The 17124-nt window shown below is 36.1% G+C and overlaps 2 protein-coding genes across 3 annotated transcripts; one reads left to right on the top strand and one right to left on the bottom strand.

The window, feature by feature from the left end:
* Positions 1–744: 744 nt before the first annotated feature.
* LOC123868387 (cAMP-dependent protein kinase type I regulatory subunit) lies at positions 745–10951 on the top strand. 2 transcript variants are annotated; one of them, XM_045910886.1, is made up of 8 exons: positions 745–971; positions 4265–4426; positions 5256–5456; positions 6698–6917; positions 8075–8197; positions 8972–9158; positions 9806–9898; positions 9965–10951. In XM_045910886.1, the coding sequence occupies exons 1-7, from the start codon at positions 810–812 to the stop codon at positions 9888–9890; spliced, it is 1140 nt and encodes a 379-aa protein (XP_045766842.1). In that variant the 5' UTR covers positions 745–809; the 3' UTR covers positions 9891–9898; positions 9965–10951. The 2 variants fall into 2 exon arrangements, with proteins under 2 accessions (XP_045766842.1, XP_045766843.1); XM_045910887.1 differs by lacking the exon at positions 745–971 and adding an exon at positions 1067–1394.
* Positions 10952–12406: 1455 nt separating this feature from the next.
* Positions 12407–16479, bottom strand: LOC123868173 (ATP-dependent DNA helicase Q4). Its single transcript, XM_045910577.1, has one exon. It carries the CDS (start codon positions 16377–16379, stop codon positions 12516–12518), a length of 3864 nt encoding a protein of 1287 aa, XP_045766533.1. The 5' UTR covers positions 16380–16479; the 3' UTR covers positions 12407–12515.
* Positions 16480–17124: the final 645 nt, after the last annotated feature.

Genomic DNA, 17124 nt, shown 5'->3' with positions numbered 1-17124 from the left:
AGCGCTTCCCAGTCAGTTCCACCACCAAATAACACCAACTAACACAAAAACCAGCCACTCTCAACAAAAAAAAACACTCCAAACAAGCACAGCACGCGCGCCAGCAAACGCCACCGCAGACGAAGTCCAACACCACTTAACTAGTTAGTACTTTTTATACACAATGTTTGGATTTTGGCTTGCAGCCATTGATTGATTGATATTATAAAATAATATAAATTATAAAGGCGCGACGATTTTTTTTCTCTCTCGTCTGGCTTTACAAAGATTAGCCAATGTCAAGTTTGTAGTTATTTGCATAGGTTATATTTTGTACCAAGTTAGGGACTTGGGAAACTATAAAAGTATGGACTTCGTCTGTACCGGCGCCCGCCGACACACGCACGGCGGCGCCCCTTTCGAAGAGCGCTATCCAGTCAGTTTTGACAAAAAAAAAACACTCCTAAAAGGCAGAGCACGCCCGCCAGCTAACACCAACACAGACGAAGTCCATCAAGAGTAACTCTTGCTCTATATACATTTATAATAGGTAGGTACTCTTTGGGTAAAACCTTTCATTCAAAGTTCCCAAACCCAAGCGTTAGCAACATGCTTGCCAGTGCTTGTTGTTTGCTGTTGGTCGCAAGCATGTGGCGCTGCCATCAACCTATGGTTAATTTGTCAATGCTTATACTCATATATGTGTCTCTGTAGGTCTCTGTGCTTGTCAATGATAGTTATTCTATGTTTGTTCTGTCCCTGTCATTTTCCGAAATCAAAAAAAAAGTCATTCGAAAACGAAAAGGCGAACACGAAAAACTGAAATTGAAATGGACTCAATGGAGGAAGAACAATGTTTACATCAGTGCGAAAACTATATTCAAAATCATAATATTCAAGTATTATTAAAAGACTGCATAGTACAGCTTTGTTTACATAAACCTGAAAATCCTGTTACATTTTTGAGACAGTATTTTCAAAAACTAGAACGAGTAAGTTTTGTTTATAGGACATAACAAACACAATAGTTAGAAGACACTGATCGAAATAGATATTAAATTAATGATGCGAATACGGTTTACGATTCTCCAAAATATTACGATGTGAAAATATTTGTGGTGGGGACGGGAAGTTTATATTCGTATGATACCCGAGTTGACAGCCGCGAACTGAAAATAGAATCGGGAAGATTCCTGAGAAGTGCTCTTTATTTTAGTCTATAAATATTGTGTTAAAACTATATTTAATGACTGCGTAACGTTTCCTCGTTTGTGTGCAATAAGTTTCTGGAGTTGAAACCAAATCACGATTCCTTTAAAATTCACATTCACAAGCTTTTTTGTGTTTAAGTAATAAGTACATCATACAAAGATCATTCTTTATCGAGGTTGCTTATGAAGAGTTTAAAAATGGTGGTGAGATTCTATTTTCATTAATTAGACACTAAGCTACCTATAATTTGATATTAGATTTCATAACACTTATTATAAAATAATAGCCACTATCTGGCATCAATACTGTACCTTAGGTACATAAATATATTAAGGCATATTCTTTACATTTAAGTATAGATTTTACAAACTATTAAAATACATAATATAAGAATATTAAGAATCAGTGATTTGGAATATTGATATTCATTCAAATATGTACTTAAATAGGTGCTCTGGAAGATCTGTTAATTTACTTATTTGAATAACAATATTCCTAGTGCTTTATGAATTTTATAAAATGTTTAGTTGTTTTACTGCAACCACCTGTTATGGTGAGTGATAATGTTGCACACATGCCAAGAAGATGCCTATTCAATGTTAATTTGAAGGCATATACAATAATATATAATTATTATTAATTATAAAAAATCATAGGAAAAATTGGATGTGGCAAATCATTCTAGATCTTTGATACTTGAAACAAGAAAACACTGCTTTGATTATCAATTTATTATTATCACCATAGCTTGTTAAGTTCAAAATGGTACAGACCCTTATAATGCTTGATGTACCTGTGTAGTATATTATGGTTTATGATTATGCTATATTTAATAGGTTTTTTTCCCTATTTTTTTAAAAATAGTGTTACAATTATTCTGCGTACTAGTGGGTTGTTGGTGAGTTAAGATGTAAATAATGCCATATCTCAGGTAACTCACTGGTTTAATGTGAATAATTTAAACTAAGTGTGTTGAATTTGCACTGCCCAATATCAAGAACACAAGTAATAATAATTTCATGGTAAATAATAATGTATTAAAACTAGAAAACACTATTTTTTTTAATTTACAAACTAGTGGGTGGCTGCAATCAGCACTACCATATTTCTGAGGATAACCTTTAAGATGTAAAGCTCCAATGGGGCACCATATCAATTCTTGCTGGCAAACTGAGTTCTGCAGCTTACGCTGTTAGAATGATTTGACAGTTAACTGAGGTAAAAACTGCAAAGGCAGTATATCTTGCATATTTTCACAGTATTATGTCTTATGGATTCTTAATATGGAATAAAGATATTGAAAGAATTTTTATATTACAAAAAGAGCATTATGCACAATTTATAATTTAAAACCATGCAAATGCCTTTGAGAGAATTTTAAAGAAATAGGGGTCCTTACAGTAGCCTCTCAATATATCTACGATAACAAAATTTTTGTAAGACAAAATATTCTTATTTACAAGAAAATTGGTAATCTGCATGATAGGCAAACTAGAAAATGTAATGAGCTTGTGACTCCTATGTTCCGGCTCAGCAAAGTACAAAAGTAATTTGTAGGAATGGGTATAATCTTTTATCTTAACAAAATTCCACAGTAAATTTTGGACTTGCCTTTACACAAGTTTAAAAATCCATTAAAAATATCAGTTTCACACTGACGACGACACTGATTACACTACTTTACAAAAATTTTTTTTTTTTCTTTTATCCAAAGACAATACTGAATGTGGTTTCTACCTACCCTCTTATGACAAAAATATATCTCTTATATTTTTATCACATCAAGTTTTTTTAATGTACCCTCATTAAGTTATTTCGCTGACTTGTTACTGGTGCTGAGTTAGTATTTGCTTTTGTTGTATTAGTCTTATAATTAAACATTTTGATTGGTTTAAAAATAGCCTAAAGACAGTGTAAATTACTCCAGATAAGTTTTGCTATGTTTGTGATCAAATTATCCTATCAAAAAACAAGAGATATATTACTGAAGCCGTAAAACGAGCCTATTTCCAATATTTCCAAATCTTGGTGACAAATCTTGCTAAATATTGGGTTCCTTGAGTGGTATGTGAAAATTGTAGAAGTATATTACTGAACTGGTCTGAAAAAAAAAATACTTGCAGTTTGGCTTCCCAAATGTTATGGAGGAACCAACAAATCACGCTACTTACTGTTACTTTATAGCGGTAGTAAAAAATTTTTTGCGCAACCATAAATCAGAAGATTATGAAGAAATTGTTTCCAATTTGTTGAAGAATTACCATAAGATGGGGGTGAATATGTCATTAAAAATTCATTTTTTACATTCTCACCTGGGTTTTTTTCCTGTGAACCTGGGAAGCGTAAGCGATGAACATGGTGAACGTTTTCATCAAGATTTGAAGATTTATGAAGAGAGGTATCAAGGTTTTTGGGATAAAAACATGCTCGGTGATTACTGCTGGTCTATATTAAGAGAAACTGATACTAATCAGTATAAAAGCAGAAGTAATCTGTATAATTTTTAATTTTTTTATAGGTCACACATAGAAAATTGTTAAAAACAAATATAGTAAATATTAAAAAAACTCGACGTCCTATTTTTTTTCCTCTTCAGCATTTAACATAGGGTCCATTACTCTACCGATCCACATTAGTTTCATCTATTTTTCAATTATTTTTTTAAATGTACTTTTACTGACTGACTGTAATGTACTATTATTTATGTCAAACACAATAATCAAGAGAACATACTCCCGTCCCAAAAGACGTTGCTAATTGGTCCAGAATTTAATTTTTCGTCTGACTAAATAAGGTTCTCAATTTGGCCTGTATGTATGTATTTTCCCTTCAATTTTCCCGTTTCTAGCTTGCCCAATTTGAATGTGCTTTTTTTTACAAATAGATCTTCATAATAGTCGATGAATGCGCGGCGTTTAGGGCCTTCGCTGCGCTGGGGTTGTAACTGACGTGGATTTCATTTGAAATAGATCTTATATAGTGTATATGTTGGTGAATGTTTGTCTAGAAGATGCCCAGAAATGTAGAAGATGATTATGAAAGAGAATTTGGTGATGAACTTTGTACGGTACAGGAGCAAGTAAAAGCAGCAGCAGCCGCGGCCGCGACGTCGGAGGGCGAGGCTGACGGCGAGCTGTCGCCGCTGCCGGTGCCGGGCGGGCAGCTGCCGCGGCGCCGCGGCGGCATCAGCGCCGAACCCGTCACAGAAGAAGATGCTACCAGCTACGTCAAAAAGGTGATCTCAAATCTGCAGTCCTACTCGTATTTCGAAAAGGGTTTTAACTGCAAAAAATAGTTCATTCTACACCTGTATATTGTGTTTTTTTTAATGCGACAGTTCAGTGAAATCCAAAATCATGAGAGATAAAAGGAAATTCTCTTAGAAAGCGTTAGCTAATACAATATCACAAATAAAATAATAAATGATGTAGGTACCTATCTATTAGTCCTTAAAAGTATGAATAAATATCTTGAATGCTTTCAGAATAAAGGACTTGTAAGTGATTGCTCATGGTTTAGCTATCTCAATTTAATTGCTTTAAAGGCCAGTTTTTGCTTGCTTAAAATTAATTTAAGATTTTGTAATATTTATTAGAATATCTTAAATTAATAATTGTTCTCATTTGAGAGTAATTATCATTACATAATTCATCTTTAGACAATTTGTAGGTTGGTTCATTTTGGTATAACTGGGTTCAATTGTTTATTATTTTTAACCCCCGACCAAAAAAGAGGGGTGTTATAAGTTTGACGTGTGTATCTGTGTATCTGTGTATCTGTCTGTGGCATCGTAGCTCCTAAACTAATGAACCGATTTTAATTTAGTTTTTTTTTTTGTTTGAAAGGTGGCTTGATCGAGAGTGTTCTTAGCCATAATTCAAGAAAATCGGTTCAGCCGTTTGAAAGTTATCAGTTCTTTTCTAGTTATTACTGCAACCTTCACTTGTCGGGGGTGTTATAAATTTTTAATTTACACTTGTTTTAATATTTAATACGTTTCTCTAATAATGCACTTAATAACAAAGCTTTGTTATCAGGTGTTTTTAAATTTTTGGTTTTTCAAGGTGGTGCCAAAAGACTACAAGACAATGGGAGCATTGTCGCGAGCAATCGCCTCTAATGTGCTATTTACACACTTGGATGAATCAGAACGGGCAGACATGTTCGATGCAATGTTTCCTGTGCAATGTCTACAAGGCGAAACAGTGATCCAGCAGGGAGATGAAGGAGATAACTTTTACATTATTGATTCTGGGGAAGTAGAGGTAAGAATTTTAATTATAGTCAATTTTTTAATCCCAGAGACCAAAATGACAACTAGAAATTTTGTAAAACATAAAAATAATGATTAGCAAATATAGTGCTGTCCTCATGGTTCCGGTTCGTAAATCGTTAATAAAATAATATTTCGTGCAAAGTGAATAAAATAAACTTATGAAATGTGTAATTACGGGATAAAAACCTAGCACTAATCACATATTATTTGAAAGACTTAATAATATAGTAACAAAAAATACAAAAAATAATTCATATAAGGAATTTTTCAATAGTATGTAAAATTCATAAATTGATACTTATTTCATTTGAATCAATTATTTTGTTGAACGTTTTGTTGACTCATATTTATATTATCGGTATCGGTCAATAATAATAATTATTTACTATCTGTAAGTGTCATACATAATTTGACGTATCTTTTAGCTAAATCGATAATTTAAAATGGTTAGCAAATTCAAAACTAACAGCGACGTAGATATTACAAATTTTGGAAGACCTTTTTAATAATTCCTAAGAAATAATTTATTTTTGAATAAATAGTCATCATCCCAATTAGGACACGTCCGCGCGTCTTCTTTCCAATTTCTTGTAAATATTAAAAGTTTGTTCTACACGCTGCGCGCGCCGCAGGACGCACCCGCTCCCACCTGGACCGCCCGCTTACAGTAGTTTACTACATTAATTTAATTACATGTTTTTTCTCTTTCTTATAAGATGTATTTCTTTCTATGATGTAAGTGTTCTCGCTCACACAGTTTTTTAGCATTTTATCTTGTGTCTTTGATCTTGCGCACGCCAAATAAAAAAATATGAATGTAATAATAATAATTTAATTTTAAAACTTAGTGAGATTTTGCTTTATGTAATTTCACAGGCCACTTTAAGTTGGGTAACAAATATGTACTACTTTTAGGTAGTCATGTTACATTATGAAAAGGCTTTTCACGTGATATTTCACATGCTACCTGTGTAATCTACCACCATCTCTACCATGGCACAATATCTAAAGAAGCGACGCTTACTCCCCTGCGACAATTTATCGTTGCCCGCAATGTAATGGCACGGCTACTGGCACTGCCGCGCTGGCGTCACTTGTCACGTTGGTCTTGTCCCACTCGATTGGCGTCGTTCAGGCCTGCAATAATTACCCACACACACGAATCGTATGCGGACAAGCCAGTGTGCTGGTAGTAGTAGGGATGTGACGACGGCTGGCTGCGCGCCGCAGGTGCTGGTGAACGGCGAGCCGGTGACGACGATCGGCGAGGGCGGCAGCTTCGGCGAGCTGGCGCTGATCTACGGCACGCCGCGCGCCGCCACGGTGCGCGCGCGCTCGCCGCTCAAGCTGTGGGGCCTGGACCGCGACTCCTACCGCCGCATCCTCATGGGCTCCACCATCCGCAAGCGCCGCATGTACGACGAGTTCCTGTCGCGCGTCTCTATACTTGGTATGTTGGCTAATCTATCTTCTCTATACCCATACTCCCACACTAATATTATAAACGTTAAGTCTGCCTGTCTATCTATCTTAGTTTTTCACAGCCCCTCTGGTTAACCGATTTTGACGTTTGCATTCTGAAAACGGACATAGGCTAATTTTTGTTCCAGAAAATCAAATTAAATTAAAACCGGCCAAGTGCGAGTCAGATTCGCGCACCGAGGGTTCCGTTCTCGGGTATGTTTTTCGATATCTTGCACGATAAATCAAAAACTATTTCTATGCATAAAAATAAATAACAATCTGTTTTAGAATGAACAGGTAAAGCCCTTTCATATGAATCCCTACTGGTATAGTTATCTTACTCTGAAAATTGAAAATATTATTATTTGTTCATGAACACATTTTAATAATTTTTTTCTATGTGGCTTCAAATTCACGGTTTTCGGATTTTTTCTTAACTTGTGCTATAAGACCTATCTACCTGCCAAATTTTATGATTCTAGGTCAATGGGAAAACCTATAGGTACCTTATAGGTTTTCTTGACAGACACAATCAGTATAATTTGAAAGGGCTTTACCTTTACATTCTAAAACAAATTTTTATTCATTTTTATGCATACTAGTTTTTGATTTATCGTGCAAAATGTCGGAAAAATACCCGAGTACGGAACCCTCGGTGACCGAGTCTGACTTGCACTTGGCCGGTTTTTTACTATCCCAAAAACAGTGGAGTTCCAAGGAGATAAAAAATTCACGCAGACGAAGTGGCGGGCACTAAATGCTTGACTCAAGCATAAGCAATCATTGTAAACGGTCAACACGCTAGGCTCTAGCAAGTATCTAGGTACGTGCTTGCCTGTCTCGGAAGCCCTTTAGATTTTCATTTATGTTTAGTTACCGAAAAAAAGTGTTTTTAACCCCCGACCCAAAAAAAGAGGGGTGTTATAAAGACGTAGGTATCTGTCTGTGGCATCATAGCTCTGAAACTAATGAACCGATTTTAATTTAGTTTTTTTTGGTTGAAAGGTGGCTTGATCGAGAGTGTTCTTAGCTATAATCCAAGAAAATCGGTTGAGCCGTTTGAAAGTTATCAGCTCTTTTCTAGTTACTGTAACCTTCACTTGTCGGGGGTGTTATAAATTTTAATTAACACTTGTGTTACAGAAAGTTTAGAGAAGTGGGAGCGGCTGACGGTGGCCGACGCGCTGGAGCCGGTGTCGTTTAGCGACGGCGAGACCATCGTGCGGCAAGGCGAGCCCGGAAACGACTTTTATATCATTGTTGAAGGTGAGAACTGAGAACTGACACGCATTATAAAAACCAGTCAAGTGCGAGTCGGACTCGCACACGAAGGGTTTCGTACCATCGTACAAGATATATTAATGTGCAACGCGGCAAGTTAATGACAACAGCGCCATTTATATGTGACTAGCTGACGCCTGCGACTTCGTCCGCGTGGATTTAGGTTTTTCGAAATCCCGTGGGAACTCTTTGATTTTCCGGGATAAAAAGTAGCCTATGTGCTAATCCATGATACTATCTATTTCCATTCCGAATTTTATTCCCAGCCAAATCCGTCCAGTGGTTTTTGCGTGAAGGAGTAACAAACACACACACACACACACACACACACACACACACACACACACACACACACACACACACACACAAACTTTCGCTTTTATAATATTAGTGCGATTTTGTAAATAAATTTTTTTGTGAACACGTTTTAATTTTTTTTTTGTAACCACAAATTCTCTGTTTTCGGATAGACAGACATACAGACAGACAACAAAGTGATCCTATAAGGGCTCCGTTTTTCAATTTGAGGTACAGAACCCTAAAAACGGAACCCTTATAGGATCACTTTGTTGTCTGTCGGTCTGTTTGTCTGTCGTGTCTGTCAAGGAAACCTGTAAGGTAGGTACTTCCCATTGACCTAGAATCATGAAATTTGGCTGGTAGGTAGATCTTATAGCACAAGTAAAGGAAAAAGTGGGAGCAAGTGGGAGAAAAAAATGTTTTTGAATGTAAATGTTAACAATAGGTATATTTTGGCAGGCACAGCCGTAGTGCTGCAGCAGCGCGGCGGCTCGGCCGGCGGCGCGGGCGCGCAGGAAGCCGTGGAGGTGGGGCGGCTCGGGCCCTCGGACTACTTCGGCGAGATCGCCCTGCTGCTAGACCGGCCGCGCGCCGCCACCGTGCGCGCCGCCGGCCCGCTCAAGTGCGTCAAGCTCGACCGCGCCAGGTCAGTGCTACGCCGCATACGCTCCTGCCACTGCACTGCTCCGAGCGGGCGCGCAGGAAGCCTACTACTACACCTGAACCAACCGGAGAGAGATCCCTCCCGGGGAAGACCCCGATAACTTCTTTGGCACAATAGGGCCTTGGACTGTAGTAATAAAATGATGTGATGTTTTGTGTAGAAGTAGTTTATGCGGCGTTACTTTGACTTTGCTCAGACTTAAGTTTCAGTTAAAACGAGACAAGTAACTTACACACTAGCGTTGCCTAATTTCATGCCCACTTTGGCTAAATATAAATAGTCTGCTATGCTACATTAGTACCAATTAAGTTGTACCAAACTAAATTGCCAGGTCTAACCTAACCCTTATTTCGATTCTTTTCACTATGCTTTTTGCTGAAAAGGATAGAATTATTTTGTGGATCGATCAATTTAGTTTACTAAGGGCTGATTTTTGATTCCTCAGATAAAAGTTATTTGACGATTGAAAAATCGACCCTAAATAATTCAGTAAACTAAATATTATAATTGTACATTATATATAATTTGAAAAAATACCATTAGAATTTTAAATAGTCTAAAAATATACCTCTAAGATAATAAGAATTATCTAAAAGCTGATCATAATATTTTAATGCATTTTGTTTCAGGTTCGAGCGAGTGTTAGGTCTGTGTGCGGACATCCTTAAAAGAAACATCGCACAGTACAACAGTTTTGTTTCCCTTTCGGTGTAAGGATCTATTGTGCAGTTCATTTAAGATGAATCGTCCACACTTGCCCAGTGGCCGTGCCGCCGCCAACGCGTGCGACGCTGCGTACAACATTTAACAGCAAGTGGCCGACAAAGCCGGCGGCATGTTACACATTTTATGCCATATTAAGCTTGCGGAGCCGCTGACGCAATGCGTTTGTCTGTATCAGACTATATTATGTTTCTGACTATAGTAAAATATGTTATAGGTGGCGTCGAACTTCTTGAATTTCTCGCGTTCGTGTTTGCGTTGGTACAATAAACATAGCTATTTGCACTAACCGCCAGTAAATATTATACATCGAGCATTTCGAATAGATGATCGCGCTGACCTCTACTAATACAAGTACGCTGGACCTGCAATTGCCGACCTGTTTTCGCTGAAAACAGTTTATTGTTAAATGCTAATGCGATCCTACTCGTCCACCGACTATAAACACGCAAGAAGTTTGGCGTCACCTCAACGGCCAAAACAAGGCCAATCTTGAATCAGTGTAATTTTATAGCTGAAGCACAAAACTTACTTAATATAGAACTTCTATTTTTAACCTTTTTCAATGGAATATACTAAGGTGTGCTTAAATTAAAAACATGAACGAATAAATGTTCGAAGTTATTGAAAGTAGTATAATATCGAAAAATTATAGTGTTCAACAGAATCTACGACTTCGGCCAAATTGACCCGAAGTTTTTGCCGAAGCCGAAGGTTTCTAGCAAGCGCCGAAATTGAACGATCTGTTACAAATGTTGTGGCGGTATCGACCAGAAATAGACATTCTGCCGGACACTAAGATATTACTTTGCGTTTGACTCAACACTTTAATTTATTGCAAGTGCTAGATGTTAGATTAACCTATAAGTATTATTGCTATACTTATTATAACAGTACACAGAACTTTAGTCATACTAAATCATTCTGTAGTGGTGCCTACTAATAACAATTTGTTTCTGACTAGTTGGTAATGGCCTAAGAGCCAGCGCGTGCCAGACCTTCGTTATTTTATAAATGCTGAAAGTTTCTGTGCGTTTTGTCCCCAATACAGAGGAACGACAAGCATTAAATTATAACAAAGGCCTATAAATAAATTAATATAAACAGGTACATAATAATGTAATGTTCCGCAATAAGTAATTCGTTATTGTGGCAATTTATTACATACTTCCATCATGATCGACCCATCGCCGAGTCACTACTGAGCACGGGTCTCCTAGAAGAGTTATGGCCATAGTCTGCCAAGCTGGTCCAGTGCGGATTGGCAGACTTCACACACCTTCGAGAAAATTATGGAGAAGTCTCAAATGTGCGGTTTTCCTCACGAGGAATTAAAATTAAATCAAATTATATTTAATGGCTTAAAACTCTGAAAATAAAAAAATCAGAGAACTTCGGTAGGTGCGTACCCGGGATCGAAACCCCGACCTCCCGAAAAGAAAGCCGACGTCCTAACCACTAGGCTATCATCGCTTAAAAGTTTAGTAATAATTATTTAACTATAAACCTGATCGTTTTTCTTTGTTAAACTTTCACTAAAGAGCATTTAAAATGTATAACTAAGATATGCGTAATGCGCTTACTACGTTAATTAAATAGGTACCTACTAACTATAAATGAATCCCCATCAATCCATCGCTGGCCCACTACTGAGCATGGATCTCCTCTCAGCGTGAGAAGGGTTTAGACCATAGTCCACAATGCTGGACAAGTGCAGATCGGCAGACTTCACACAGAACCTCATGGAGAACCCTCAGATATGCAGGTTTTTGTTTTAACAAGTGATATTTAATTACTGAAACGTTTATAGCTCCAAAAAGTTAGAGATGCATGCCCAAGAATGAACTCTGGATGCCCCAAATAGAGGCTGATGTGAGATGTCTTAACCATCTATCTGCTATAAATGTATACCTTTACCCTACTTTAATGCAAATAGGTAAAGTAGCAATAACAGTTAGGTATTACCAGATAAATGATGATTGAGGAGTTTAATTTTATTTATTTATTATTATGGATTAATATAAATGATTGTAAAATGTTATGAATATAATTTTGTTACTTCTTAATTATTTGTTTCATTTATCATATACCTACTAGTAAATTGTAGATGTTTCATACAACCAACTTTGGTTATTGAAATATTTAGGTACAAATGAACAGCACAGACTGTATTCAGTGATATTAATTGATGTAGGTAAATGCGAAAGTGTATATCTGTCTGTCTGTTGCCTTTCACGACCTAGGTATCCGCTTAAGCGATTTTGAGGTTTGGTAGTTGGTACCATTGATGGTTGTTACAAAGGTAGCATCCAGGACATAAACAAAGGCTGCTTTTTACCCCAGAAACTCCAAAGTTTAAAAAAGCTAAGCACGGAAAAAGTCACTACTAGAAGTGTACTTGAAAATATAGAAATACTTAGTAATTTTTCAAGAAAAACGTACAATAAATGTATAGCAATTTAAATAATAATAGGTAACTATTTAAATAATACAAACTTTATACAGTTTTAAATTGTATTTTTATATTATGCATGTCCTTTCATGATGAAGTCAATGTAGATTTAAAACTAGGAATTTGATTGATAGCTTCTTATAAGTAGGCAGGCACTCAATAATCTAAATTTTCATTTGGATTATTTGTTGAGTGGCTATTTTAACGATGCCATAAAAATCTTCATGAAGATGAGATCTCCAAAACTTGCATCTGCCCCACACTATAGCTGGAAAATTTGGCGATTGTATTCCTTGAAATATCCTCGCAATACTCCGACCAGTGAATTTACAATCCTTGTAGGTAGCTATCAGTGCTCGAACATCTGATGTCACTCGCTCAATGTCCAATGGTCTCTCTTGTAAAAGAACATTTTCAGGCAAATTGTTTTGTCTCGAAAAATAATTATTTATTATTGCTTTTAATTCATTAGATTTTTTTTCCATTCCTTCTTCATTAAAAGTAATTCTATCCCAAGAATAGTTACAAAGTTGATTGAAGGCTTTATTTATTTCTTCCAACTGATGCAACATATTTTTTTCCTGATTGAGCACAATTTTATGCAGGTCATCTAAAACATTGTCTAGTTCGGAGGCAGATAAATCACCTGGAGCTTTTAATTTGAATCCTAGCGTATGAAATTCTACTTTTAAGTGAGACCTTTTGGATGCGCCATCTTTAGTAATCCATTCTAAATTTTTTAAATGGTACTTAGTCATTCCGCTTTCCCAACCGATTGCTGCTGCTACTTCTATGACATTGAATTCCAAAACATTATTCATAGTAATATTATTGTTTTTCTTTCCTTCTAATAAATATGCCATTGCAAGGGGAGGACAAGTTTTAGCAGCTTCTAATATTTTGATAGGGCCTCCATATGACGAAATTGTACACATTGTGTAAGCATTGTTAAGAACTTTAATATAGTGTTTGTGGTGTAGTTCTATGTAACATAATAATGTTGCTATATTTTCGGAAGGTAGATCTAGTTCTTCAACTGTAGTATCAATTGGAATGCTAACTTCGTGCCCTTCACATCTTGCTTGATTGTTTGATGTATTGACTGAGCCGTCTGTTGATTTGCACTTGCAAGGTATAAATACCTTTTCAAGGAGTTTTCTAATGACTGGCCTTTCAATAGAATTTGCATAAATGTGTTTAAGTAATTCATCTTTATCACAAGTACTATTGTTCATAAATACATGGCAAAATGCAGACTGACCATCTCTTCCTGCTCTACCCACTTCTTGTACATATGATTCAAAACTAGGAGGCATGTTATAATGTATGATACATCGAATATCTGATTTGTTGATACCCATCCCAAAAGCAACGGTTGCAACAATTATTTTTAATGTGCCATCCATGAAGTGCTTTTGAATTTTTTTTCTTTGAGCTGCGGACATGCCTGCATGATATGCTTCAGCAATATAAGACATTCTTTTACGCTTTTTACTTTGTTGTTCCATATTAATTTTTCCAGGCTGTGAAAGACAGGATCTTATTATTGCAGCAACCCTCTCACATTCATTCCTTCTGATACAATACACTATAATAGAATCAAAAGAGCTGATTCTTTCCGATGCTAATAAAGAAACTAGTGCCCTATCTTTATCGTTTTCTAAAGAAACAGATAAGTACAGATTGATTGGTAGTGCAGGATTCGTCACAACACCATTCAGGCCGTCTGGTATATTTATGTGATCAATGACACTGTTGATTGTTGCTTGGCTCGCTGTAGCTGTTAAACCAAGAATGCATTTCACATTTAACTTTTCTCTTAGAACTCTACAAATCATTAGATAGCTGGGACGGAAATTATGACTCCATTGAGAGACACAGTGAGCCTCATCAATACATGCAAATGCAATCGGAGGTAAAGATTTGAATAAACCTGCAAATCCACTTGAAGTATCACCAGCAATAAGAGCTTCAGGAGATATAAGCAGAATATTGATTTCACCATTTTTTAAGCATTCCATTATTTTTCGTCTTTGAGTAGGTGGTTGATTTGTGTGCAGGCATCCCGCTTTCAAAAATTCAGGCATACTCAACACTTGATCTTCCATCAATGAAACCAGTGGTGATATCACTAATGTTATACATTTGTAGTGCTGACTGTAGATGTACGCCGGGAGCTGATAACATAGGGACTTTCCACCACCTGTAGAAAGAATGAGTAATGTGGACAACCCCGACAAAATACGCTTAATAGCCGGTTCTTGGCCAGAGCGAAATGAATTATGGCCAAATTTCTTCAGAATATTGTATAATTCTGTAGTATTGTCTTCTAATGTATTGTATATTGGTTTAATTTCACTGGAGTTTTCAGGTGTGCTGGCTAGTAATTGCATGAATTCTTTAGGCACTTTACTTGCTTCATATACAAAAGAACTTAACTGTTTTTCGATTGACTGTTCAGATTCCTTATTGTTCTCATTGATGATTTTTTGCATGTCTTCTAATGTTGGCATATCAGTATTGTCACATTGCTCTAATGGTATAAGAGTATTTTCTCTATGTGCAGTACAATAACGAGCCATATGACCACCTGATCCACATTTGAAACACGTCATTTTCCCTCCTTCAGGGAATTCCATTCCACCATGAAGTGCTTTCTTATCTCTCCACAATTGCTTTTTGTATTTGGAATAGTTAATGCCTTTTCTACCTCGTACAAAGACTTTTTTTTCTATATTGATCCTTACAAAGTTCTCATTCAATGTTCCATTTTGAATTTTCTTTTCCATTTTATCAATTCCCCCTGTACTATTTGACTGTTTAGAGTTACCATTTTTTATTGATGACCCTACAGTTTTAAGAATGTCAGATACATTGGCATGTCGTGGATTTATTTTCTCGTTTAGACCAAAAGGTAAATACTCAGTTAAATCCGGTGGTTGCTCATTATGATCATCATTTTTCTTATTTGCAGATATCTTCACACCTTTTGAAGTTAATTTAACAGGGATTTTATTTTTTCTCTTTGTTTTAACTTCGGCTTTAACATCTACATCACTTTCACCGTTAACATGATCTTTATGTCTCTTTTCAACTTCAGAAACTCTTTGAGGAGAGTTCAGCTTCTGCTTCTTGAGAGCTGGTTTTAATTTACTGATGGCAATATCATCCTCAGACTCACTATTTTCAACAATATCATTTGGTTTGTCTGAGTAGTTAGGAATTGTTATATTGCCTAATCCAAATTTCAACACATGGTCTGTTGAACAATTTTGACTTGTACTTTCATTTGTAAAGCCTGTAGCTCTTTCTAACCATCCTATATTTATCTGTCTAATAGAATTTTTTGCTAAACTGTCAGTCATATTCGAAGATGTGGTAGCTAAAAGGCTTTCGGGTAAAGTTACATGCTCTTTCAGCATATCACTATCTACCTTCTGAAAAGCAATGTCATGATTTATCATAGAATCAATATTCTCAGAGATTTTACTATAAGGCTTTTCAGCTTCTTTGAACTCAGGATATTTTTTTTGCTTTTTATCAGTTTGACTACGCTCATCTTGTGATTCGTTTTCTTGTGATTTATAGATGGATGTTTTTCTTGGATTCCTAATAGAAAATTTACTATTGTGAAACAACTTTTTCGACAAATTATCTGCGATAGGGCTCTTGCGAGTATTAATTTTGGGACTCGATAACAACCTGTCAAGCTCTTGACCACTGGGTAGCGCAGGCATTAATGATTCTGGTGTATTTTCAAAATCAGGGGCACTTTCTATGGGTAGCAATATTTCTGGAGATAAATTAGGTTCTTCGTAATCACATATAGACAACGAGCTTTCAAGAGCACTACTTTTTAACAGAAAATATTTCTTGTAAGCGTATTTTATATTTGCTGGAGCTTCTTTGATATCGAACTTCGAAGGTGTACGTGAGTGTTTCAGTTTAAAATCTTTTTCCCAACTTTTTACAATTGATTTACTCTTTAGATAGGCTTTGTCTTTCTTAATCGTTTCTATTAAATCCATTGCTAGATTTTCGCAAAAACACTTTATTTTTAGAGATATTAAAGAGGTGCAAACTTATTGTTATATAAAAATGATTTACAAATGTCAAAACTTCAGCTTTCCCGCTAAAAACCTGATTTTTTTTTTATTGACTGGGTTTACGGCTCTGGGTTCTTGCTTTTTTAAGCTAAATACCTGGAATACAGGAATATAATAATGTAAGTATAACGTTTTAATTGGTATTCTACCGCTAGTGGTACTTTACTAAATCGTAATGGGTACGGGTAACTTTAGGAACGTGTTTGACGTGTACCTATTGTGAGATGAACATAGACGAATCTAAATAATAATTCATGGTGATGAATATAGAAGGGCATATCAGTAATCAGACCATGAAGTAAAAGTACAACAAGCACTTCCAATGCATATTACTTGAAGAAAATACCTACTAATTGCTATCCCTCTTCGAGAGATCGCACCCCAGTGGCCCTTCAAAACCAGCGGAGTTTTACGGACTCTAGCTGCTGAATATATGTATTTTGAAATTTTTAATCAGTGAAAACATCAATGTTAGATACCAAAACATTTTTGTTTTGGATTTTTTGTCTGTCTGTTTGACTATCTGTACGCGCATCACGCCAAAACTACTGAGCGGATTTAAATGAAATATGGTACAATGGTAGCTGATACTATCCAGGTAAAGTATAATATTGAGCAGAGTAAAGTGCTCGTATTTAATTATTTGAACAGGCCTATAACGTTCTGT

This window comes from Maniola jurtina, chromosome 9 (assembly GCF_905333055.1).
Source record: "Maniola jurtina chromosome 9, ilManJurt1.1, whole genome shotgun sequence".
Classification (NCBI taxonomy): Eukaryota; Metazoa; Arthropoda; class Insecta; order Lepidoptera; family Nymphalidae; genus Maniola; species Maniola jurtina.
This window is presented reverse-complemented; position numbering and strand designations above follow the sequence as displayed.